General features: G+C 49.8%; 1 protein-coding gene across 1 annotated transcript; it reads left to right on the plus strand.

Annotated features, from left to right (window-relative positions):
- Nucleotides 1–236: 236 nt before the first annotated feature.
- On the plus strand, nucleotides 237–24,250 carry C9H10orf71 (chromosome 9 C10orf71 homolog). The gene is made up of 3 exons (XM_066242971.1): nucleotides 237–542; nucleotides 15,290–15,392; nucleotides 18,651–24,250. The coding sequence occupies exon 3, from the start codon at nucleotides 18,798–18,800 to the stop codon at nucleotides 23,073–23,075; it is 4,278 nt and encodes a 1,425-aa protein (XP_066099068.1). The 5' UTR covers nucleotides 237–542; nucleotides 15,290–15,392; nucleotides 18,651–18,797; the 3' UTR covers nucleotides 23,076–24,250.
- The last annotated feature ends 2,480 nt before the right edge of the window (nucleotides 24,251–26,730 follow it).

The following is a 26,730-nucleotide window of genomic DNA, read 5'->3' on the forward strand; positions in this document are numbered from 1 at the left end:
CCTTTGCACCTTGGGATTATTTTTATTCAAATTGAGGGTACTGGGATCACTTTAGAAATCACTGTGGACGGGAGTTGGGATCGCCTTCAACGGCCTGGCTAAGCGGCCAGCAGTTTCTCACTCCCCAAAGTTATCTGTTACCCATGACTGATCTGGATGTAAAAATAGCTGCTGAGGCTGTTTGTTTAATCTGACTGTTACTCGACACCACGCGGGTGTTGCAGTGCACTGTTTTCTCCTGCCCCACCGAGGACACCATTTGGTTCCCCTGGCTGAGTCTCTATTTAGGTACGCTTCGTGAACTCCCAGTGTCCAGCCAGTCCCTCCCTGGTTGCTGATTTTCCTCAGGTGGGCAGGTCTACAAATAAAAAGAAGTTTGGGTCTGGAGTCCCGTCTCTGGGCAGCCCAACTAGCAAAGGAAGTTTTGGCTGCCGGGCAGAACTGGGCGGCTGGAAATGTCAGGATTCTCCCCCATTCCTGGGGGCGCCTGAGAAACAAGCAGCAGGACGCACGGGGCACGCAGGACGCGCAGGGCGTGGAAGGTAGGACACACACACTCTGGTTTCTTAGCGTGGGCAGGGAGGCACAGCTGCCCAGGCAGGGAGGTATGCTCTGGGCCCTCAGTGTGGGTGTCAGGGACGGAGTGAATGCTGGGCTGCGATGCCATGCAGGGTGGTGTGAGTGCTGAGGGGCGCGTCAGGACTGCATGTCTCAGGGTGCTGGGTGTGCAGTGGGTGTGAGATGGCTATGTGAGCCACAGGGGCATGCTGTACAGAGTACAGGGGTAGACTCGTGTGACTCCATCCTTACGTGCATCTGCCAGGGCACTCTGCTCCCACATTCCAGTGGGTGCGCCCCAGTCACCGTGTTGCCAAATGTGGGCGACCCCACAGTCACAACTTCTATGGCAGGAGGCTGACTCATTGTGTCCTCCAGCGCTGGGCCAGGCAGAGTCCGACCAGCCGAAACAAAGGAGACAACTGGTCATGTATGTTCTGGCCCATGAGCTCTGAGAGCATGGGTGTCCTCACTGTGGGCCCACCAGACCGCATGTCCCCTGCACCCTGGGGACCTAACCAGACCTGCACACAGCAGGCCCGGCCAAATCTAAAACCGTACCTTTATTTTTTTCTTGTGGGGAAGAATTGAACACTGAAAATAACAATGCTAATTATGTGTAAAAAGCTAGATAGCCTTAAAAAATTTATCATTTAGCACTTTAAAACACAATCATGGGTATTGAAAATGGAGGAGGCTATATTTGCGGGGGCGGGGGCTACATTGGAAATTTTTGTATTTTTCACCCAGTGGCTCAATTTTGCTATGAACTTAAAACTGCTCTAGAAAATGAAGGCTATTAAAAGACAAAAAAAAAAAAAAAACCCTAAATCATGGACCATTACTTCAATACATTTAACTAAATTTTAATAAACTCTATTTGAAATATTTTTAAAAACCTATAAGCATAGAAAACCTAGCGAGTAGATTAAACAAATCTTTGTGTAAATAAAGTCAGGGCCCTGGTGGGTTGGCTCAGCAGCAGAGCGTCGGCCCAGCGTATGGAAGTCTCGGGTTCGATTCCCGGCCAGGGCATACAGGAGAAGCGCCCATCTGCTTCTCCACCCCTCCCCCTCTCCTTCCTCTCTGTCTCTCTCTTCCCCTCCCGCAGCCAAGGCTCCATTGGAGCAAAGTTGGCCCAAGCTCTGAGGATGGCTCCATGGCCTCTGCCTCAAGTGCTAGAATGGCTCCAGCCACAATGGAGCAACAGCCCAGATGGGCAGAGCATCACCCCCTGGTGGGCATGCCGGATGGATCCCGGTCCAGCGCAGGCAGAGTCTGTCTGACTGCCTCCCCGCTTCTAACTTCAGAAAAATACAAAATAAATAAATAAATAAAGTCAGATTTTCAAGCATTCAGGTTCCCTTTACAACAGTGGTTGGTACACCACAGCCTGATTTTGCAAATAAAGTTTTATTGGCACACTGCTGTAGTTGTTCATTTACATACTGTCTGTGGCTACCATAGCCCAAGCCATATGACCAGCAAAAATGAAAAGATGTATTACTCAGCCCTTTACAGAAACATTTACTGGTCCCTGGTATACAAGATCATTCCTTGAAGTGTGTCAATTTGGTACCAACACACACATTCACACATACACATATAAATATATACACACATACATACACACAATGCACGTGCACACATGCATACGCACACATACACACATACAATGAAAGTTCTGGCAGTTGAAACAGCAGACCCCTCAGGACTGGAGGCTGGTTCTGCAGCCCCCAGCTCTCCCTGAGCCAGGTTTTTCAGCCTGGTGGTACAGGAAGTGTTCGGCTTGCCACTAGGGGGTTGGCGTTGCTGGGGAGTGTGGCCTGGGCTCAGCGGGGCTGATTATGCTTATCAGGACAATTTATAAATAGGTACCTCCAGGTGACCCGAGTCCCGCGTGCATCTGCCCCTGAGTCTTTAGGAGGGAAACAGTTGTGCCTGTTCTTTGGTGACCAGAAACTGACTGGGGTGGCAGAAACTGTGCCTGCTAAGAGGGAAAGGGGCTGGTGAAATGCTGGGTTCAAAGGGGCTTGGGTCCCTTAGAAACTGGGGGACAGAGGTGTGTGGAGGAGACAGGGAAGGTCAGAGAGAGCCACAGATCCTCAGAAGTGTCTTGTTATTTTCCACTTGTTTTTCCTGACCCTAAGGAAACCCTAGAGACCCTTACAGAAAGGGGAAACCCCATGTCTGGAAATAGCCCTATTGCTCCCACCCATGCCAGAAATTTCAGTCCTGAACCCTGCCTGCCAGTTGAGTCAGGGCCGGGCTGTCTTCCTCGTGCGTCTTGGGCTTTCACTTCGTCTGTCCAGGGTTACCGCAGAGACACAGAGGGCCTTAAGAGAAGGTGGCCCTCATGGAGACACACAGAGCTGGCACTTCCCAACAGGCTGCTGTGAGTCTCCGTTTTATTTCCATTTGAGGATTTAAACCACATTTCACCAAATTCAGCCAACCCATGCCCCAGTACTCAATCTTACATTTCATTCAGTTAGTTGGGAAAACCCCAAACACCTCTTAGTTTCTACTTGTTTCCCAGGGATTGCATGACTCAAGCTGGTGAGAGTGGATGGAGAGGGCAGGACAAGGTCAAGACGCACAGGATAAGACCCAAAAATTGAGTACGTGGAGCATGGCTGAGACGTGTCATCCCCACCATAAGTCATAGGTATCATTCTAGAACATTCCCTGGAGGGGCCACATGCGTAAGGCCTGGCCTCCTGCATGGAGGTGGAGGCAGAGCAGGTTCTCAGCTGACCTTGGCTCCCTGGTGAAGACTGTTTGCTGTGAAGTACATTCCCTGGGCAGCCTGGGGCATCAGCCCTGTCCTGGGCAGCCTCATCACTTGCAGCACCACCAGCTTATCCCCTCACCTGGAGCTGTCTGCTCCTCTATGAGCCTGGTCAGGCCTGGAGGCCACAGAGGTCAAGGGTCCAGAATTCAGAAACATCACTCACCCTTGGTGTGTTCACCATTTTCATGAGGGCAGTTGCTGGCTGTGTTACCCGCATGTGTAAAGTGCTTCTGCGGATCACCTGGTTCTGCTGTCGAGATTATCCAGTGTGGCAGCTCTCAGGCTGCCCTTCACGATGTGGCACTGCCCGTCTGGGGTTGGAAATGGTGTGTGCCACTACATGCTCTTCACACAGGAGCTTGTTGAAAGTACGTAGCCATCCTGGTGGCACATTAGGACTGCTGTGGCGGATACTGGACTCCTTCCTTGCCCTGTCTGCTTCAAAAACCCAAGGTCTTTAGTGTGAAAGCTTCCAATTTCCAAGTCTCTTGTAAGTCTCCTCTGGGCTCTTGACAATTCCTCACCTCCACCCAGGGAGGGAGGTATGGTTGCAGGTACAAGTACGCAGAGGCTCAGAGAAGTAAAGTGACTTGAGGTGACACAGGGCCAGGGGAGGGGAGTGCTGGTCTGACTCTCGATCTCCTGCTTTTCCCACCACCCTCTGGCTGGTGCTCAAACTGAACCCAGCAGGTTGTTTGTGCACAGACAGTTGGAACTCTCTCACTCGACCTTTAAGCAACCTCAGGGAGACCTCTCTCCTTCCATTTCCTGGCCCTGAAGCTTGCACTGACCTCTACCTGGTCTCCCCTCACAGGCCATCAGCTCTTGGAGAGGGTAGAGTTTCTGATTCATCTCTGTGCCCCACTCACTCATGGCCTGCCCAGAGCCAAGCCTAGAGAAAGGCAGACACAGTCCAAACCACAGGGGTTGACAACCATAAGACCCAGTGGCCTGAGAGCCTCTGACCTATTAATAAAAGCTCCCAGAAACAGAACACCTCCCATCACACAAGGCCCAGGGCAGTGATACCTCAAGTGTGGTCCCCAAATAGCATCTTCAGCACCCCCAGTGCCCTTCCCCACTGCCTGACCTCAGAGAGTGGGCCTCTCTGAGTGGGGTCCACTGTGCTGAAAAGGCCCTGGGGCCTTCTGAGAGGTAAGGACAAACCTCAGAGCAGGAGGGCTCCCTCATTGTTCTTAGACATAGTGGAGCTGATCTTTCCCATCAACTTGACTCATTATTTTAGATAACCTTGTCTATTGGAAGAGCATCAGTTTTAATTTTTAGAAGGATAACCTGAGTTGCCATGTCTGGATTCTTTCTCTTGCCTCTGTGAAGCATTCCATAGGGAAACTGAAGACAAGACCAGCTGGATACCGATACGCATGTGCGTGCGCGCATGTGCATGTGTGTGTGTGTGTGTGTGTGTGTGTGTGTGTGTGTGTGTGCGCGCACGCGCGCGCAGGACGTTTAGAAATTCCCATGACTGCCCCTATCCCAGAGACTCTTCCCTTCCTGGCCATCCAGGGGTCAGGAAGATGGTGCCTTCCAGGACCCTCCCTACAGGACAGCTAGGTCCAACAAGCGCCTCCTCTGGCTTCACTACAAGCAAATGCTCCCTGGTGGGCAGCGGTGGACTATGGGAGATGGTAGAGAAGGTGCTAAGAGAAAGGCTGCCACACCCCTTTACCCTGCAGGGGCACTAGTGCAGAGGGAGAATCTCCACACCCGGTGCCCCTCTTGGCCTTGGCAGCATAGGAAGGGCAGAGGCGTATAAACTGGAGACCAGGGTCTGAATCACAACTCTGCTGCTCTCTGGCTGTGAGACCTTGAGCAAGTTCCTCAACATCTCTGATCCTCAACTGCTTTGCCTTAGATTTCTTTAGCATAGCTCCACCTAACTTGCCCAGAGATTGTGCCCCTTGAACGAGATTGTGGATATAATATTGAAGGTCCATTATAATTGAAAAAAAATTTTTAATTAAAAAAAAATAAAGATCTTGGCAATAGTAGGAACTGGATGAACAGGACATGTCTGGAAGCACGCAGCAGGGTGCTGATGCTCAGGGAGGGCCATCCAACTCTGCTTCTCTGACTGCTGCCCAGCCCCGTGGCAGTAGTGTACAGATGGAGGAGTTGGGTCCACAGACAGTGAGGAGAGCTCTGCAGCACCCCTGCCTTCCTGTGGTTCCAGGAGCCCTTCTGGAACCTCCTCTCTCTGCCCCAGCCAAGGACACCCCAGGGCTGCTTTCAAGGTATGTCCTTCCCAGAGACTAAAGATAGGATAGTTGCTGAGGGACAACCCACTCCTAACAAAATCAAGTGCCTCTTTCTCTGGGAGCCTGTAAAGGGGCCTTCTCTAGGGCCAAGTCTCTCCAAGGTGGAGTCGAGGCCATCAGTTACAGTTATCGCTACACCCACTTTGTAATCCACAGGGGCCCGTGAGTACCAGGCTCCTGGGCTTGCCTTCCCATCAGCCCTGGGTTACAAAAGCAAGATTAAGGCTCAGACTAATTGAGTGACTTGCCCAAAGTCTGTCTGATTTCATACCTCTTAACCAGACAGCCTTCAGGGAGGTGCAAGGCGGGCTTTCAAGTTCTTTGCAACCAATTTATGGATTCCCAAGCATAATGGGGTGCAGGAAATGAAAGGACATTTTGTGTTCACAGTTCTTAAGATTAGCTCCAAGGAGGCCTGAGGTGATGAACAGGAGTGTGTGGACCACAGGGTGGCCAGGGGCAGGGAGGTGCTAAGCAGAGGTTCTCAACCTGAAACAGGCATTCAGAAGCTCCTGGAGGCCCTTTGTGAATACAGGTTTAGGGACCCTCTCCTCTCCAGTAACTCCAGTTTTGAGCCCCACACCACAAGCTATTAAATTTCTCATGACTCTAGGTTCCCCCTCTGTAAAGAACAAGAGTACTTTGTACTTTACAGGTTGTTGCAAACATGAATTACATAATAATAAATATGGATTAATAATACTGGAGTATATAAAATGTTTATCTTATGCCAGCACTCAGTAAAAGGTGACTTCTCTTATTCATTTATTCATTCATCTAACAAATGAATGACCCTGTACTGGGCCCAGGCCCTGTGTGGGAATTGAGGACCCAACACTGAAGCAGAAAGGTAAGACATGGTCCATGGGTCCACTGCCCTGATGCCTCCTCCCATCACCTAGGGGAGTCGGGTGAGACCATGTCAGTCACTATGTCGGGGCTCGGGTCACCGTTTCTCAGTCCAAGTGAAAACCCAGCATCACTACAAATCAGGCAGCAGCAGCAGAGCCACATCAGGAACACCTGAAGTTAACAGTTCTTTCAAACCTCCTGCAGATCATAACTCGTTATTGGATGCCAAAATCACTTACTAAATTGCAAATAGGTTTTTTAAATGAAGGAAAGAATAGAATAGAATAGAATAGAATAGAATAGAATAGAATAGAATAGAATAGAATAGAAACCAGACAGTACAAATAAGCAGAGTACTTTTTCTCCATGAATTTTCCATCTATATATAAATGTATGTATAAGCTGAGCGTGTGCTGTGCTGTGATGTAAATATATTTCTTATGGTGTATTGAGGGAAAACCAAACAGGTATGAAACTTGTGCTCTGGAAAGACAAGCATTACCCTGGCAGCCCAGCAGCTGGCAAGGGATGCACAGGACTGCACAGCCAGGGCTCACGTTCAGGTGTCCCCTGGCTGGAGGATGCCCCAGGAACTGGTGAACTAAGTGACTCTGAGTATCTGGAGACTACTGGGCATTGTTTGCCCCAGGAACCAATTGCACAATAATTTCTGCAGGTTTCTCCAGTCTGGGGAGCAGCCCACCCAGGGGATGGAAGCAGAGTCGAGGTTCCTATTTTGTAGGTATAAGTAGAGGTTCAGTGGCTTGCCCAAGAGGATGCTGCCTTGGCACCAGGACTTCACCCAGGTCCCAGCTCTTTATACTGTCCAGAATCTAGGGCAAGATGTTCTGGGAAATGTGGCAGGGATAAAGAAAGGAAGGAAGGAAGGAAGGAAGGAAGGAAGGAAGGAAGGAAGGAAGGAAGGAAGGGAGAGAGGGAGGAAAAGGGGAAGGGGAAGGGAAAGGGGAGGGGAAGGGGAAGGGGAAGAGAAAGGGACAGGGAAGGGGAAGGGAAAGGGAAAGGGAAGGGAAAGGGAAGGAAAGGGGAAGGGGAAAAGGAAGTGGAAGGGAAAGGGAAGTGGAAGGGAAAGGGAAGGGGAAGCAGAAGGGAAAGGAAAAAGGAAGGGAAAGGGAAGGGAAAGAGAAAGGGAAGGGAAAGGGAAAGGGAAGGGAAAGGAAAAGGGAAAGGGAAAGGGAAAGGGAAAGGGAAGGAGAAGGGGAAGCAGAAGGGAAAAGGAAAGGGAAAGGAAGGGAAATGGAAAGAAAAGGGAAAGGGAAAGGAAAGGGAAAGGGAAGGGAAAGGGAAAGGGAAGGGAAAGGGAAAGCGGAAGGAAAAGGGAAGGGAAACGGAAAGGGAAAAGGAAGGGAAAGGGAAGGGAAAAGAAAAGGAAAAGGGAGAGGGAAGGGGAAGTGGAAGGGAAAGGGAAGGGGAAGCAGAAGGGAAGGGAAAGGAAAGGGAAGGGAAAGGGAATGGAAGGGAAATGGAAAGGAAGGGAAAGGGAAAGGGAAGGGGAAGCAGAAGGGAAGGGAAAGGGAAGGGAAGGGAAAGAAAAAGGGAAAGGGAAAGAGAAAGGGAAAAGGAAGGGAAAGAGAAAGGGAAAGGGAAGGGAAAGAGAAAGAGAAGGGAAAGGGAAGGGAAAGAGAAAGAGAAGGGAAAGGGAAGGGAAATGGAAAGAGAAGGGAAAGGAAAGGGAAAGGAAAGTGAAAGGGAAGGGAAAGAGAAAGGAAAAGGGAAGAGAAAGGGAAGGGAAAGGGAAAGGGAAATGAAAAAGGAAGCAGAAGGGAAAGGGAAAGGGAAGGGAAAGGGAAAGGGAAAGGGAAGGGAAAGGGAAAGGCAAGGGAAAGAGAAAGGGAAAGGGAAGGGAAAGGGGAAGCAGAAGGGAAAGGGAAGGGAAAGTGGAAGGGAAAGGGAAGGGAAGGGAAAGGGAAGGGAAAGGGAAATGAAAAAGGAAGCAGAAGGGAAAGGGAAAGGGAAGGGAAAGGGAAGGGAAAGGGAAAGGGGAAGCAGAAGGGAAAAGGAAGGGGAAGTGGAAGGGGAAGGGAAAGTGGAAGGGAAAGGGAAAGGAAAGAGAAAGGGAAGGGAAAGAGAAAGGGAAAGGGAAAGGGAAGGGGAAGGGGAAGGGGACAGGAAGGAAAGGAACAAATAATGTTCCAGAGGCTGAGCTAATGCTCTCTACTTAATTCCATAACAACAGTTCTCAAGCAGGGGTGATTTTTCCCCAGGGGACTTTGGCCCTTGGACCTTGGGTTGGGTCTCACGAGGAAGTCAAAAGGTCAAAAGGCTGAGCAGCTGCCTGTCTGTCCCCTTTTGTGCCCCAGCTTTTTACCTCTGAGAAAATTTCCCTTTGACCCCCACCCCCTGGGCAGGGGCCTGTGAATGGCACTCCCCAGTCTGGTGGCCTGAGCAGGTGAGGGCAGCCTGTTTGGGTCAGCCCCTTTCTGCCCCTGCTTTACTTTTGATGCCAGTGTACTTGTTCCTGGAAAGGTAAACTGGGCACCTCTGAGCCCACAAAGCACAGAGGGCCCCTTGTCCAAGAGGCCTCTGGCCACTTAGGCTGTTGGTAGAGCAGGGTCAGAAAGCTGGGCAGTGTCAGGCCAGAGCTCCCCCTGAGAGAAGGAAGCGTCCAGAGCTAGTGCAGGCTGAAGTCCAGTTCCTATGTCCCCAGGAGCTCTAAGAACTGTTCCCTACAATTCCTGGCTGCCAGAAATGGTCAGAAGTGGCAGGAAGATGTGACACTGAGGCTCTGTGGAGTGAGACCACTGCCCAAGTATCTATCAGAGCCAGTGCAAGTGCATCGCAGGAGGGCCTCTGTGTGCACCGCATCCCAACTCCGCACTGGATGCCGGGTCAGTAGCAGGAAACACATTAGTGCTACAAAACAGGGCCTTTGCGCCAGAGAGTAAGTTGTAAACATGCTCAGCCATCTGTGCTCATGTCTCCAAGCCTTACTTATTCTCCTTTTTCCTGCTCCAGGATCTCCCCAGCTGTGTTATGCCAGGTGCCTGCACCTTCCTGTCCTGGGCAGGGTGCAGTTGGGTCCGTGCCAGCCTTTGTTGTGCTGGCTCCCTGTCTCCTCCTCGCAGACACAGCCCCAGGTCTGGGCAATGTTCAGAGGCTCCTGAGGAAGCGGCCCACCTAGACATAGCAGACCAGATTGGCAACCCAGGCCAGACGTGGGGATGAGGCTGGACTGAACCCCAGAAGAAAGTGTAGCTGTTCCTGAGCTGTCTCCCAAGGGCAGGAGCACACCCACAGCAACCATGACTACACTAATAGCCACCTAGCAAGCCTCGCTAGCCCAGGCAGGTGGGCTCCTTCAGCAGCGTTCCCTGGTATGTCCTAGATTCCCACATGTACCCACTCATGAGAGACTCAAGAAGCCTCAGTTTCCTCACCTGTAAAGTGGGAAGAGAGGCCTACCCCTGCTGAGTGTTAGCAAGGAACGAGTGAGCACACTGCGTGCAATGGGAGGGCTGAAGCCTGCCCTCTCACACTCCCGCCATACATGTCTGCCTGCCCTCTCCCAAAGGACCTCCTGAGAAAGTCAAGTTGCCACTTTATGGTTCAGCTCCAGGACATTGTCCCTGAAACAGCAAGCAGAGAGGCTGTTGGCAATTGCACAGAGAGGTCAAGAGCTTGGCCCAAGACTGACCAACAGGGCACGGGTCCAGGGCAAGGCCTGAGGTGGGGTGGGGTGGTGGAGATCACATGTGGGACCTCTGCATGTCCACTGGCTAGAGTAGACCATCTGTCAGTTTACTATACTGAACAGCTCAAGGCATGCCCGAGTCAATTGCTCATAAAAACACCCAGAAAAGGAGTGAGAGAAATCAATTCCAATTTGTTAAGGCCTTCTGAGTTTGATAAAGCCAACCCCTGTCTCTCCTGGCTTCCTGCTTTCCCTTTACGAAGAAGTGAAAACACCATTCAATTAAGGTAATTAAATTCACCCAAAGAGCCTGGGCTCAAAAACCACACTCCAGGCAAGTGGTCAAACCCAACAGCAAAGCAAACCCCAATGGCTTCCTGTGCAGAGACCGCCAGGCCAAGAGGAGAACTGAATTGCTGTCTTAAGGGCTCTTGAGCATCCCTACCAGCTCTGCAATGGCCACTGGACCAACCTCAATGAGTGGGCAGGACCGGTATTTACCAGCCTGGTTATCAGTCCCACTCCTGTGATTGTCATGAAAAATTGAGCTAAGAAATTGTTGGGACATGAATAGAAATGAGAGCCAGCCTTTCTTCTACCTCTCCTCACCTATCTTCAATTCTCCCTTGCATGCTGGCCCATGAGCCCATGACACAGCCTTGCATGCCTGAGCCCATGACCACAGGGTTTTATCCCGAAGAAGGCACACAGGGTGGCCCAGAGATTCCCAGTGCCAGTCCCAGTTCTCTTCCTTGCGTACTGTGCAATGTCACGGTCCAGCCACGACGAGTCGATTACGGGGTCTTCGAACAGGAAAAGGTATGGAATTGAATAAATGATAAACAGGGACTTAAAGATATATATGGGTTCAGGAGGACGCCACGGCAAACAGTCTCTACTGTTCCTTAGCCGTAATCCCTCCCCCCCACCCCCCACCTCACCCCACCTCCCACCTCAACCCACCTCACTCCCACTCCCAGAAGCACATCCACTTTTATGCATAGAAAAAAATGTGGTCCATCAGCAATTCAATTAAGTTTCCAAGGCAACTCAAAGACATCCCCCCCCCCATACCATCCAAATCTACTTTACACTAATAAGAAACTAGCTTCCAGCCTCCTCCGGAGAACATGGGTGAGACAAATGAGAATCAGGTGTAGCTCTTTGTTAACTAGGCAGGTGAGGTGGGGGTTGGGCCCAGCACCTCTGTCCAGATTGCAAAAATACCCTGTTTATTTATTCGGTCCCCAACAGTGCAACATTAAGCAATATTTCACATTTCTCTGTGTTTTTATTTCTCCACCTAAAAAATGGTGACAAGAATACCTGGTCACCTCATCTCATAGGAGTCATGAGAGTTAAACAAGGTAATAGACGCTGACATGTGTCCTAAACAGCAAGGTGACGCACAAACATAAACCATCCCTGCATGGATTCACTGTATCATCTCTTCTGACTGTGATCCAACCTGAGTCCTAAAAGTTGGTGAGGCCCGCAAGACGCCAAATAAAAAACTGATGTCCTTGGCCCTGGCCGGTTGGCTCAACGGTAGAGCGTCGGCCTGGCATGCAGGGGACTCGGGTTCGATTCCCAGCCAGGGCACATAGGAGAAGTGCCCATTTGCTTCTCCACCCCCCCCCTTCCTCTCTGTCTCTCTCTTCCCCTCCCGCAGCCAAGGCTCCATTGGAGCAAAGATGGCCCGGGCGCTGGGGATGGCTCCTTGGCCTCTGCCCCAGGCACTAGAGTGGCTCTGGTCGCAGCAGAGCGAGGTCCCAGAGGGGCAGAGCATTGCCCCCTGGTGGGCAGAGCGTGGCCCCTGGTGGGCGTGCCGGGTGGATCCCGGTCAGGCGCATGCGGGAGTCTGTCTGACTGTCTCTCCCCGTTTCCAGCTTCAGAAAAATACAAAAAACAAAAACAAAAACAAAAAACAAAACAAAAAAAAAAAAAAACGATGTCCAGTGAAATTTGAATTTTAGAGAAACAATGAATATCTATTTTTAATTTAAGTATGTGGTGATTAGCTTTATAGATAACTCTGACCAATAAAAAGTATACTCAAATATTGCATGGGGCACATACTGAAAAAGTGTTCATTGATGGGAACCGTTCTCTTCTCTTTCTCTGAGGCTTCATTATGTCATGTCAGAAATGAAGTTGATGGTGCCCATCCACATGGATGATTACTGTGCCAGAGCTGGGGCCTCCTGCAGTCACCACTCAGGACTCTGGTCCCATGGGCCTGTCCCACCTCCTCATTCATGGAGCTTGGATGAGTGGCCATATAGAGAGATCTTGATAAGGGCCCCTAGGGGGTGATATGGACAAGTCCCTTCTCCTTGCCACTCCCTGTCCTTACAACCTGGCACAGACCAATAGAGCCAGGGCTGTGTGACCTCTCAGGAGACTAAGCCGGCTGCTGGCCAGTAGCCTCAGGGTAGGCAGCAGAGCTTTCAGCATTCCGTTTGTGTACTGCACACGTGCAGCAAACCTGTCATCACATCCTTGCAAGGGCAGCTGAAAACATGGACAAGTGACCACCATGCACCAGGCATCCTGTTCATCAAAAATAAACAAGGCTGGGAACCTTAGTCTCAGGAGCTCAAAGGCTTGTTGGAAAAAGATTCTTTAAAAAGTGGAATAAAGCAATACAAGTGATTTTTTAAAATAAATATTCTATAAGGAATAGGAGAACTGAGTGGTCAGCAGTTGGTGACCACAGACCAGAGAAAGACCTTCTAGGCAGAGAGACTACCACTCCAAAGAGCCATGCAGTGACCCACCTGGGCATGTAGCTCCCTCATGGAAGGTGGGGGAGTGTGGGGAGACACAAAGTTTATCCCAGTCCATGATAGTTCAACAGCATCATGCAACATGACATGGAAAACAGCATTACGTGAGAAGACATTTTGAAAGAGTTAGCAATTTCATTGCTCATCACAAGAAAAAGCTGACTCATGGGGCTGGTCACTGAGATTTGGTTTGTTTGACATACTCTGATTCAAACAGATGACACTGGCCCTGAGAAGACAGATGAATCAGTTGGGGGAAGGCATGGAGGAGAAGGAGAAGGAGAAGGAAAAGTCATCGATTCTTGGGATCCCAAGAGAGAAATGGCTGTGGGAAGGTCATAGCTTCTGTTTAAACTGTGTGAGCTTGTAGAGCTGTGAGACACAGGCGTGACACTCTCTAGTGGGCCATTGGAGATTGGGCCTGGAACCCACATGGGTGCGATTGCTCCCCATGACCACGGGTGTGGGTAAAATTGTCCCTGTGGAGACCATAGGTGGGGAAGCGCAGAGGATCAGGGACTAGGAGCAGAGGAGATACCACCATGTAGGAGAGGAGGATAAAAGACTGAACATCCAACACCCAGGCAGGCCAGGGAGAAGACAATGCATCCCATATGTCGAGGTAGGATAGCTTCTCGGGAAGCTAGTGGCCAAGGATCTTGATTACAGCTCAGAAATAAAGTCAGATGATGAGCAAGGATGACCTGTTGTAAGGACAAGTGGGGGAGGGGGGACTAAAGGCAGAGCAAAATTTGTTAAGGAAATGATGGGAGGTGAGGAGGAGAGGTAGCATTTAAGAGAGCAAACTATTTTGAAAGCCATAGACATAAATAGAAACTTACCATGATATGGTTACATATTCATTTTTGTTTGTGTATTAATTAGTGCATATTCCAAGACTTTGTTTATAACAAGGTTCAGCAATACACAATTTTCCTTCATTTATGTCACCTGAGGGGAAACCACAGCCTTTTACCTGAAAAGTGCTCTATGAGCCAGAATTTTCACCAATTTGGTTTTGCTTCCTTCAAATGGCCCAAAGCAGTGAGCAAGAAAGTTCTGTGCTGACCTCTGAAAAATGTACCTCAGCAGCAGTGAGAGTGAGTCCACAAGCCTCTAAGCACACCTAGGTTCCCTAAATGCTCACAAATAAAAAGCCACCACACCCTTCCAAACCCATCTCGTCATCACGCATGCTAGATGCAGACTGCTGTTCCTCTCGCCCCTAAACTAGAGCTGCACAGAGCCTCAGACAGGGGAGTGGGCGCACTGCTCAGTGACACAAACCGATCATTCCAAAGTTTTCAAATGGCCTGAAGACCCAAGGCCAGAGGTCCTCCTCAGTAGAATTTTTTTTTCTTCCTTGTTCCTTTTCTGGGTCTTTTTTTGCCCAGAGTGTAGGTGGGGAAATTTATTCACACACATTTATTCAGGTTCTGTGTTGGTATGTCAGCTATACAGAGGCCAGTAAGGCACCCTGTCCGGGTTTAAAGAATTTTCTTTCTACTTGAGAGTAAGAAGCAATCATTAATTTCTAACACGTATGGTGTAGGGTGATGGTATATAGCAATGGAAAAGGTAAAACCAGCTGTTGTGCAGACATGAAGGAGGGCCTGGGAGTCAGGAATGGGCTACTGAATGGTGGGGACATCAGGCACCTTCATGAGTCTCTGGCAAAACGTACTCCACAAATTGAGTTGCTATGCTTATTAATATTTATATTAATAAACTTCTGTGAACTGGATGCACACCCAGGAGCTGCAGTGTGAGGACGATCCTATGGGAGCCCTGAGAGTCTGCCTTTAAGATGCACAGTTGATTTATTTTAATTAGTTTGGGCTTCATTCTCAGCACTCTTAAAATCCTTCTGGGCAGCTTTTTGATTCTTTTAGCTGTCAAAACAGATAGGCAAGCCTCCTGCCAACAATAAATCGAACATGGTGTTACAGCCTGATGAGTGGATATAAGTCCAGCTTCTCTGATTTCCTTTATTGCAAAACCTGAGCTATTAATTCACATGGGAAAGAAAGGGGCCTCTGGTCAGATCTGACTAGCAAAAACAGTTCATGACTGGGCCAATTGTATTAGAAATCCCAAAGGCTTGCACACAGGTTCCTGAAGATTTCTTAGACCATAGACAAATTAACGAATGTTTGAAGGAATGAAATTGGCCCCATATGGGTTTTCACCAAAAATTACTACACTTGGAATTTTGTTGAGTTCAAGTATGGACTAAAAAAATAAAATGAAATGAAAGCCAAGTGTATTACTGATATATTGATGTTTCAGAGTATCTTTTGCACCGAACATGTGCTTTTCCCTTTGGTCAGTCGGGTTCTACTAAAATTATTTTTCCTCTTTTTCCTAGATGGGCAATGATGACAGTAAACATAAGCATGAAAAGAAGTTTTACAACTACAGATCCTAAAACCCAGCACAGCAGGCACCAGCATCCCCCGCTGCTGTAACAGGTATGGAGCCACCAGCTCAGGGGCCAGTGTCTGGAAACACCTCTAGTTATTAGTAGGGGACTGTTAGTATGAGGACAACCTAATGATCATCCCATCTGACCCAGATAAATCAAATCAGAACTGAAGAAATAAAGCTACCAATAGGGACATCTCTCTCTTTCCCCTAGGCAGAAGGGACATGGTCATTTTCCAAATACTTTAAACACCATTGCACATCCTTAATTACTCTATGGAATGATGACTCAGACCCAAGATCTGCTAGGGTTCTTTGGCCACACAACAGAAACACGTACTGGACAAATTAAATAGAAATGGGTTAGTATTCAAAGAAAATCGGAGACCTTGTAGATGCAGGGTAAAAAGTTGTAATCCCAGGCAGGGAAAAGGCCAACACAGAACTCTGACACTACAAAGGCACCTGAGTGTGTTGCGATCCTTATGTCACTTCAAACCAAATGCACAATGGACTTAACCTGGGTCTCACATCATCAGCTGGTTCAGGGAGGTCTCAGTAGGCACTTTCAACCCCACCAAGACTGAACACCATAGAGAGAGGAAGTTCTCCAAAAGGCATAGTGTTTTCACTCAGAGAAAGGAGATAGAAGCTGAATGTTCAAATGAGGTAACAAATACCTGCTAATCGTAGTGGGTATTTAATTAGCTGAGGGTGTTTATTTAACGCTAAGATTCTAAATTTAGATCTCCAACTATCTTATTTTCATCTGAATGTGGAAGTGTAGAAACCCCCGTATTCTTGAGTTCAGTTATGGCTCAGAGTCAAAACCTCAGCATTCAGAACACCAGAAGATGTCCTGGTTATATCGGTAGGACCTCAAGGGGCCAAAAATTTGATTTAAAGTGACTAAAGACATGAAGGTCCCCCAGCCCACAACATAACACAAATTCTAGAGGACAGTGGATCTAGCACAGGTTCATGGCTCAGCAGGGCTATGGAGGACCCAGGACTGTTCTCCTGTTCACACTGCCCCCTTCATCAAAATCATGGCTCAGGCCTCAAATTGCAAAGTGAATGCCTCCGTGTCATGAGTTGAATTGTATCTCCCAAAACTAATATGTTGGAGTACTCACCCCCAGTACCTCAGAATGAGCTCTTTGGAAGGAGAGAATAGGGACTGTGTACTTAAAAATGGTTAAGATGGTAAATTTTATATTGTGTTCATTTTAGCCCAATTTTAAAACAGAGAAGATGGCCCTGGCCAGTTGGCTCAGTGGTAGAGCATTGGCTCTATGTGTGGAGTCCCAGTTAGGGCACACAGGAGAGGTGACTATCTGCTTATCCACCCCTCCTTCTCCCCTTTCTCTCTCTCTCTTCTCTTCCCAAAGCCATGGCTCAATTGGTTTGAGAGAGTTGGCCTCAGGTGCTGAGGATGGCTCCATGGGCCTCTGCCTCAGGTGCTAAAAAATGACTCTGTTGCTGACCAATGGAGCAATGGCTCAAAATGGGCAGAGCATTGCCCCTAGTGGGTTTGCCGGGTGGACTCCAGTTGGGGCACGGCGCATGTGGGAGTCTGTCTCTGCCTCCCCTTCTCTCACTAAAAATAAATAAATAAATTTAAAAATAATAAAACAGAAGAAGAGGTGGTAATGAAGAAGCTGTAACAGAGGTCTAGGCAAAATTAGGATGCGGAGTATACAGTCCTCCCACAGCCCAGGGCAAGGGCAAGCAGGCTCCCCCTTCCATAGAGCTCCTGCTGGCATCTCCCATTAGTCACAGCCCAGGGCAAGGCAGAGAGTGAGGGGAGCCCAGGAGATGTGAGCTCCAGAGAACAGTGCCCTCTTAGGGTGGTCATGGGACAAGGGCAATCAGCGAACAGACGGCCGTGTGGCTCCTAAATCCCTGGTTCTTACAGTCTAACAATGGACTGCAACAAAGAAGTAATTTTAACTTTAGATTGTGCTATATGCAATGAAGAAAATAAATAAACCAGTCACTGTGAGAAAGAGTGAGGAGGCAGTACCACATGGAATGCCAGAGGAGATCTCCCTGAAAAAAAATGACACATCCAAATTTTAGGCACTTTCTGAGTCAGTGTTCTCCAAAGGGACAAAAGGCATAGGGTGTGGAACTGCACAGCCATGCACCACTTAACGATGGGATACAGTCTGCGAAATGGGTCATGAGGCAAGTGCCTTATGCAGACATCATAGGGGGCATTTACACAAACCTAGATGGAGTCTACTGCACACCCACACTAAGCAGGATAGCCTATTTCTTCTAGACTGCAAGCCTGTACAACATGTCACTTTACAAAACAACATGAGATTAAATCAAGCACAAGAGAAAACAATGCAATCTAAAAACTCCACACACGCGAGATGTGCAAGGCTGCTGCTGGCATAACCCAGCACACCATTTTACAGTGAACTATTGTTTTCACAAGTAGAAAGAGTATACACTAAAATAACAATAGAAAGTATAGCGTGGTAAATACATACTCCAGTAACATAGTCATTTATCATCATCAAGCATTATGCACTATACACAAATGTGTGTGCTACACGTTCATACAGCTGGTGGCGCAGTAGATCTGTGGATGCCAGCATCATCACACATGCGTGATCAATGCGTTGTGCCATGACACTGATGGCTACAACTTCACTTAGTGATATGAGCTTTTTAGCTCCATTGTAATCTTGTGGGACCACCATCATACAGAGGTCAGCCAAAGGAGGCCTGCAGTTGTATGTATGAACAATAACACAATAATCAATCAATAAAAATACAAGAGTAAACCATGTTGCGTGTACACACAATTGTAAGCCTACCTTTGCCCGCCTGGGTATGCAGTCAGGCATTGGCCAAAATGTCATTGCAGAGAGACATACTTTAAGGAACTGTTTCATGCCATTGTGGGGCTGGCGAGCCTGGCACCTGCGGGGAGGCCAGCAGGCTGGGCACCCAAAGAGTTGACGTAGCAGCACCAATCCAAAGCTAGATGTAGAATTCTTTCTTCCTCCGAGATTCTCGGTCTTTTGGATGTGACCCACCCACATTATAAAGGGCCATCTGCTTTACTTAAAGTCTGTTAATTTGCATGTTAATGACATCTAAAGAAAATATCTTCAAAGCAACATCGAGACTGGCATTTGGCCAAAAACTGGGCACCAGGGCCCAGCCCAGGTTGACCCATAAAATAAACTATTGCAAGCACCATTACCCACCTGGACTCATGTGTGGCTCTTTTACAGAGCTGCTGAGTTGGATATCCTGTTCATACCCTGTTCTTCCTTTTGCAGAAAAAAAGAAATTTCCACTCCTCAATTGCATCTGGATCAACGACAATCTCTAACTTTGTGGGAACAGGGCTATCTCTAACCCTTCCAGAATCATCCCCCAGAGGCGGTCACTGACTAACCAGGGACAGGCTTCCCAGCGGGCAGACAATGCAAGGGAGTAAGAAGTGCCCGGACGGGCTCAGCGACTCCTCAAGCATCGGCAGTGTGCTGGATGACGCGGACAGGGAGGTGAGCAGCCTCACGGACCGGGCGTTCCGGAGCCTGTGCATCTCGGAAGACATGTCCTTCAGTGACTCTGACCTGGCCCTGTCCCCAGACATCACCCGCCAGGTGTTTGGGAACCTGCATCAAGGCACAGTGAGCCATACCCACAGGAAAAGTGGCTTCTGGAGTCAGTTACCATCACAAGGCACAGAGCATGCAGGCTGGGCGGCCACATTACAACAGCTACCCAAATACGTCCAAGGAGAGGAAAAATATCCCAAAAGCAGCCCCCCACTGACACCAGCCCAGAGCAGACTGGAGGTGTCGGTTTCTGGCCTGAGAAGCAGCAACAAACCTGTTTCCAAAGTGTCTTCACTGATTAAATCTTTTGACAGGACTGAGGGCCAACCGTGCAATAGTGGGCCTCCCATGAGCAAGCCTCCAGCAATCAAAAATCCCCCCAAGTTTGCTCCTCTTCCAGAAAGTGGTGTCAATTTCTGTTTTGATTCTGCCTTTTTGACTGTCAGAAGGGTGCCTGCAGAAGTCTCCAGCACCCATCAGAATAGCCACCAGCCCAGTAGGAAGCATGGAGAGCAGGAGTCCCCCAAGAGCCCTGAAATGGCTTGTCAGGGCTCCACTAGCTTCCTCTCAACACCTGAGAATGTGGCCAGCGCCCTGGAGTCCAAGTTCCCCTCTGCACCCCACAAGCCAGCCATGGGGGAGCCTGGCAGGAGCGAGGAGTGGGCTCGCAAAGGCACTTTTCTTCACAGTGAAAACAGTGCCTTCGAGTCATGGAGCACACACCAACCACGGCTGCGAGAGAGAAAGGGCCCTGCGGAGGCTATCCCTGAGAGCAAGTCACCCAGTCACTATGAAGGTGCAGCCTTGCGAAGAGAGTCCCAGGCCTCCAAGCGCAAAGTCTCTCCCAGCCAGCTCCGGGCCAGCTGTGGTCAAGAAGAGAGCACGCTGACAGCAGGTACTCTCTCCACATCTGGACCCTGGAGATCTAGGGACCCAGAAGGCCAGGTGTTCCCTATGGAGGAAAAGGCTGCCAGCTCAAAACCTGAACTACAGGTAAGGTCCACCCAGCCCCCATGGAGGAAACCAAAGACTCACAAAGGAGACAAAGAATGTGTACAAGATGCTTCAGAAGAGACGCAGGCCAGCAGCAGAGGCCTGGCCTCACATACAAAGCACAACGCCCAGGGGCAGTTTCCAGAAAATGACACTCTTGGCAATGCTGTGGACCCCAGTGACTGTTATGATCCTCCTTTTAACATCAGCAAGCTTCTGACCCCCATCATACCCACTAAGCATATCCTAGATTCATCCAACAGTCCACTGAGAGAGATGACCCCATTACCCTCAGGACAGCTGAATGGATACCAAGAGAAGGAGCCCAGTGAGTGTCCGTCTCGAAACAGCTACAAATCGAAGGCCCCTAGCCTGCTGTTCAACCTCAAGGATGTTCGAAAGCGTGTGAAGAGCATGTACAGCCCCTCGCCGCTCTTAAAGGGCCTCGATGAGAAAACCAGAGGTAAGCAAGAACCCGTGAGCAATGGCATTGTTCTTCCCAATGGGCTTGAGGAAAGCCCCCCAAATGAGTTATCTAAGGAGAGAGCAGCTGACACACCTCTGTCTCACAACAGTACCCAGAAGGACCCAAAAGATGATCCTGGTACAACCTCTTCAGACAACTACCTAACCCGTAGCTCACCCTCAGCTATCTCCAAACCCCCCTTCTGTGTCAACGGGGAGGCTGCCGACAAGGACAGCTATGAGAAGGATGCCACCAATGAGGATTCTGATCTAGGTGCTGCCAGCTACACCTGCTCTTCAGTCTCCAGGGAGTGCCGCCCCAGGAAGCATCTGTCCCTGAAGCTTTGCAGCAGAGAGCCAGTGGTGGGGAGAGCTGCAGAGCAACAGAAGACCCCCAGCCTAGAAAATGGGTTCTCAAGATCCATCTCCCAAGAGACAGAACCTGAGAGGGAGGCGGGACTTCAGAATCCAAACTGCCACCAGAAATTCTCCCCGGGACCCCTTTCTCCTGAGGAGGAAGATGTGTTTTATAGTGACAGTCAGTCTGATTTTATGCCAGGCCTCAAAAACAAGGCCAAATTCAGCACTAGCTCTTCAGATCAGTCCTTCGCCTCGTTTGAGGATCCGCAGAAGACGTGGTTCACTGAGGGCCAGCAGGAAGACACTAGGGATGGCATGATTTCGGGTGACCATCAGAAGGAGGAGGAGGTGATGGGGAAAGATGAGCTCCAGCACTGTGCCTTCAGTAATGGGCTCATAGGCATGAAGGAGTGCAGCGAGAAGGAGATGTTGCGAGAAGACAGGAAGCGAGTGTCTGGAGGAAGACACAGGAAGCCATGGAGGGAGGGGGCCAGTGTCAGAGGGGCTGGGACCGAGGGGAGCAAGGGTGCAGCCGTTTCACAGACCACAGACCTCACCCCCTCACCGTCCTCCACTTCAAACAGGCACATACTGTTTGCAATCAAGGACAACACCCTCAGGGCCACCCCTGTGATAAAACCCATTATGCTGCCCCTCCTGAGAGCTTTGTCTTCAGAGGACATGCCGGGCAGTGGCCATAAAGAGGAAGAATTGCCAAGGCCAGACTTGGGTAAGGATGCTGGTCTCTGTGCCCCCAAGAGCCAGGAAATGCCCAGCACCCCAACACCGATAGGCATGAGGGGCCCACACTTAAAGCTTGTGGCCCATAAGGGCATGGAGGATCATGAGTGGGTGTCTGGTGTGGCCAGGATGGAGACAAAGGGGACTAATGTCTCATTTGTACCCATTGTAGGAGAGGGTGAAGGGCTGAAGCCACTTCTAGATGCTGCATGGAAGGTAGTAGTGAGCGATGGCAGCAACAGTTCCTCAGACCAGTGGAAACTGGAGGCTTCCAGGAGCATCCCCATAATCGCTTTGCCCAAAACTGAGGCACACGACCAGCCACCCCTGCGACAGCTCAGAACCTCTTGGGAAGAGCAGACCCAAGATTTCAAAAGCCACTTTTTGTCTACCCCCACAGCAGGGCCCCCAGGCAGAAGACTGGCCCCTGGTGAGATGGCAGCTTCCCCCAACACCAGCTCTCTGGAGGAGAGCAGCGTGTATTCCCCAGCCGCCAGCAGTGTTTGGGATGATGTGTCCCAGGGCCCCAGTGACCTGGGTCTGATACCAGGGGACCCTTCCCGCGCCAGCCCCTGGGCTAACCCCAGCCTGGCCAGGGGATCCCGGAGGGAGGACCTGACGCATGCTTTCTTGTGGGAAGCCAGCTCTGACCCCCAACTTGAGCCGTCGGCGGAAGACCTCAGGAGCCTCTCTCCACGAGGTTCCTTGCTGGATGCGGACACCAGCTCAGCAGTCTTTCCTGAAAAAGCAGAGCCTTCTGCACACCTAGACAGGGCAGCTGCCAAGCCACCGGCAGTCCCGCCCAAAACAGAGAAAGCTCTGCGGAGGGCAAAGAAGCTGGCAAGCAAGAGGAGAAAGACTGACCAGACGCAGGACATGCATGGCAAGCCCCAGGAGGAGAAGCTCTTCCTGGAAGGCTCAGAGCATAGGCCCTTGTCGCCCAGAGAGAGACTGCTGGCTAGGTTCCCCGCGGTCCGCTCCCTGCCCCCTCCCGTGCACCGCCACTCAGTGTCCACCTTCTCAGAGCCAGTAAGGAGGCAGCCTGGGGAGCCCCAGTCCCTTGTACCCCTGCTCCCTTACCCTACTACCCAGAAGGTCCTCCAAGACCCCCAATCTGGAGAGTACTTTGTCTTCAACCTGCCGCTTCAGGTGAAAATGAAGACCTTCTATGACCCAGAGACTGGCAAATATGTCAAGGTCTCCATCCCAGCCTCTGAAGAGGGTTGCCCTGAGCCACCTCTGCTAGACGCACTTGCCGCCCCCTACATGCTGCACCCCGGCATCCGGCCCCTGCCCGCAGCCACTGTGATGCCGATCCGCTGTTCCTCTCAGCTCTCTGCCCCCACCTTTCTAAGGCAGGGCCCTGACACCCCTGAGGTAGCCCACCTGGGGCCCCAGGGCACCCACAATGCTGACCTGCAGCCAGCCCTTGGGCTTCGTGGTGACCCAGCTCAGCAGGCTGTGAGCCCCGGCTCCGGTGAGCCGCCCCGGAGCCCAGAGGAGAAGGGGGCAGACACTCCCAGCCTGGGCATTATCTCTACCAATGATTTGGAGGACTTTGCCACAGAAGGAATTTCTTGAGAATTACAGCAAACTAACACCCCTATGCCTGCCACCAATAAACCCAGAAGAGCTTACTCCCCCTCCCCCATAACAATTACTTATACACACACATACACCACACATACTTAGTAATTTAAGATCCTTAATGTCAGTCTCAAAGGATGTGGGGCTCTTGAAAACACTCCTTCTCAAGGGTACCTCCAGGGCTCCCTTCCCTGGAGGGCAGGGCTTGCATGACCCCGTCTCTTCCAAGCCCCTTCCCAGACCCCAATCTTCTTCTCTTCTTTTCCCTTCCTCTCTTTCCTCCTCTGGCCCTGCCACCAAGGTGGATCTTCCCTGACTCTTCAAGGCTGTTCTGCTTCAGCTCCCAATCCACGCCTTCTCAGGGGTGGGCTGAGGCGCCCAGAAACACCATGCAGACCCCGCCAGGCAAGCAGACCCCCCAGCACACCTCTTCTAGGTCAGATATGCCAGCAAATGCTACTTCACCCTCTCACTCAGCTCAGGTGGAAATGGCTGAGGATCCATACAATGCAATCTTGCAGAGATGTTCATTTGATTAGAATGGGTTTTCTTTACTACGAAAATGTTCTTCTAAAAGCTATTTTCTGATAAAGAAAAGGCTATCTTTTAAAAAGTGAAACCAGTTTGCAGATGTGGTTCTGTCATTGAACTCCTGTCTCTTCTGTGGACAGTGGTGGGTCTCAGCTGGTGACTAAGGGACCATGTGCCCTCCAGGCCTTCCTTCCCAGCCTGTGGGCCATGCGGGGTATTCCCATTTGAATGGAGCAGCAGCCACACCACTGCCTCCCATCCTGATGTCCAGCCTCAATCCTTGAACACCTGTCTGTGTCTTCTCCGGGCCAGGACCTCCACTATTGCTGGGAGGCAAAGATGAGCAGGACCCACAACAACCATTGAGAGTGACCCTAGTCAAGCCCCCATTGTCCTGATTTAGTGACCAGGAGCTATGCTCTGTGCTCACAAGAAAATTTTATTTGGGGATTTGGAGAAAAGGATCTGAGTCAACTCAAAAGAACGGAGTGCAGGAAACCTCTTGGCACCTGCGAGAGCTCTGTGGGCCTACGAGGAGATGCCCACTACAGGCGGCCATTCTGGGAACGTGGCCGAGCCAGTCCTCATGGGCTATCCCTGGGAGCTTTGCTGAAGCCTCCTCATGCTTCTGATGGGGGCAAGATGGAGAAAAAGGGCCTCCCTCTGCATTTAGAAGGGAAGCTATGGAGGGGACCACACAAAATGCATTGTCCTTGAGGGCTTTTTTAATTTTTGTGTTTGGGGTTTTTGGAGGGGTTCCAGGGGTCTCAAACTCGCGGCCCACGGGCCACATGTGGCCTGCCGAACAATTTTGTGCGGCCTGCAGACTAATCCATGAAGTTCAAAATATTTTGGATAAAATTAAGTAAACCCGTGGATTAGTCTGTGGGCCGCACAAAATTGTTCGGCGGGCCGCATGCGGTCCGCCAGCCTCGAGTTTGAGACCCCTGGGTTACACAGAGGCCATTTCCAGGCTGGGAAGATGGGGAGGTACCCACTCAGCATGAACCCTGGGGCATGCACATATTCCAAGTTTGTGATTTGGATTCAGGATTCTATACTCGTTTCTTTTCTCAACAAATGTGGCCACCCCTTAATGTCATCGAGAAATGATCACACTAACCCCCCAGCCCGGTACCACTAGCTCTGTCTACACCTGCTGAGTCAGCCAGATGAGTGGGGTATGAATGGAGGCCATTGTCCAGAAGCCTGGTGCCCACAAGTCACACTTCAGGGTGCAAATGAAGAGAACAAAGTTGTGATCTTGGCTCTGCCACCAAATCACCAAGCGTCCCCTCTGCCTGTTTTCATCTCACTCAAGTAGGAAAAGCAATGTCTCATTTTAAAATTCTCAAGGCCCAGGAAGAGCATGCCTAATGAAAGAAGTATCCCTTGGTGAAAAACAACCACAGTTACAATAACCATGTCCCCACCAGGAAAAATTTTACTTAACCTAAGGGGACCTTATGCTTCAGGAAGCAGTTATCTTCTGTCTAAAAAGCAATATGAGCAAGGCTATTGATAAAGCTGAACACATAACAGCAGACACTTGGAAATCAAGGTCAATTTCCCAGCCCTCTTTATCCCTGTAGGTGCAAAAGAGGAAAAGGGCATCCAGCAGAATGCGCCACCTGTTAACTAAAAGGAGGGACACCTGGCTGGCTCCCTGGCAAGTCAGCTAGAAGAAGGCTTCTTTCACTGATAGCAAAGTGCTCCGCCCCTGTGTTCCTGAAGCAGGTATCTTTGCTCTTGGGGACAAACGTCAGTGGAGACCAACTCATTTGTAAATGATGCTCTCCTCTTTTTCTGGGGAGGGTCATTTATTCCTCCTTCCTTCCTCCCTAATTCTCTCGTTTTACTTCCTCCCTTCTGCCCTCCTTAACCATTACAAATATTTTCAGAGTCCTGCTCTGTGCCAGGCATCTCCCAGGCACTGAAGATATACCATAGTAATAAGAGCTGGTCTCTGCACCCAAAAAATTGAAATCTAACATAGAGGAAAGGCCATTTCGGTCTCATGTGGTAAGTGATTTGATAGGGTGGTCTGAGGAGCACCTAACTCAACCTAGAAGGAAAAGGGGTTTTCTACAAGAAGGAGATGGCCCCAAAGCTGAACCAGAAAACACAAAGTGCTACATCAGCTTATGAAGAGACCAGAATTTCTCCAGCTTTAATCTATTTATCAAACAATGTCATTTGTCAAATATTAATAGATTGTCTTCCCATATCAAAGTGTATTGGTTCAGCTAATCATTCTTTAGCATTTCTAATCAGTACAAAAATAAAACCAGAGTAGCCTCCCAAGATAAACCTTTATTGATATGCCCTTCACCTTCTGAATTAACATTTTACTCATCTGAGTTGGCCAGGGGAAAAAATCACTATTTCTACCATTGTGTTTAATATGATAGTGGTGAGAATGGTGGAAGCATTTTTGTGAAAATTGTAGGTTGAGGCCATGGCTGCACCTTCTGTTTAGTGTACTGACCCTTTACTATGTTATGGCCCCTCTTAATATCTCCTGGATAGGGGACACAAATATTAAGTACCTCCAGGGAACAATCAAAGGTACTGGGGCTATTTAACAGCAAATGACCAAGGGCACAGCCCTGAGCAGGGAGTTTTGAACCTCTCCTCCATCCTCCTCATAACAACAATATGAGAAATGCTCTCATTGGCCTCATGCTATTCCAAGGTCACACAGTCTTTAAGTGAGGGGCTAAGCCAGGAACCCAGGCCTCCCTCACTGTGGGACACTCTTAACTGTCAACAAGGGCTCTATAAGTGTAGTCCATGAACCAATGGCCTTCACATTGCCAGGGAGCTCTTAGAAACCCAAAACCTCAATTTGCATTTTCACAAGTGTAATGCCAGTGGCTAAGGCCAGGCAGGGCCACACTGGATTTGGGAAAATAGTAGAAAAACTGTGGAGCTGGAAAGAGTTGGACCATTCCGTTTAATAGACTCTCACAACAGTGGATGAGCACACAGGGAGGGGAAACCACCTCTCAGGCAAAATGGCCCTCACAGTGGTGGGCAGGCAATCCACCATCCACAATTCCCCATCTCTCTGAGCACAAGCACCCATACATAGCCTTATATAGGCCATACACAAATG

The sequence above is a fragment of the Saccopteryx bilineata genome, chromosome 9 (assembly GCF_036850765.1).
Source record: "Saccopteryx bilineata isolate mSacBil1 chromosome 9, mSacBil1_pri_phased_curated, whole genome shotgun sequence".
NCBI classification, from domain to species: Eukaryota; Metazoa; Chordata; class Mammalia; order Chiroptera; family Emballonuridae; genus Saccopteryx; species Saccopteryx bilineata.

Coding starts and splice junctions, on each gene's coding strand:
- C9H10orf71 (XM_066242971.1), top strand. CDS start 18,798: ATGCAAGGGAGTAAGAAGTGCCCGGACGGGCTCAGCGACTCCTCAAGC.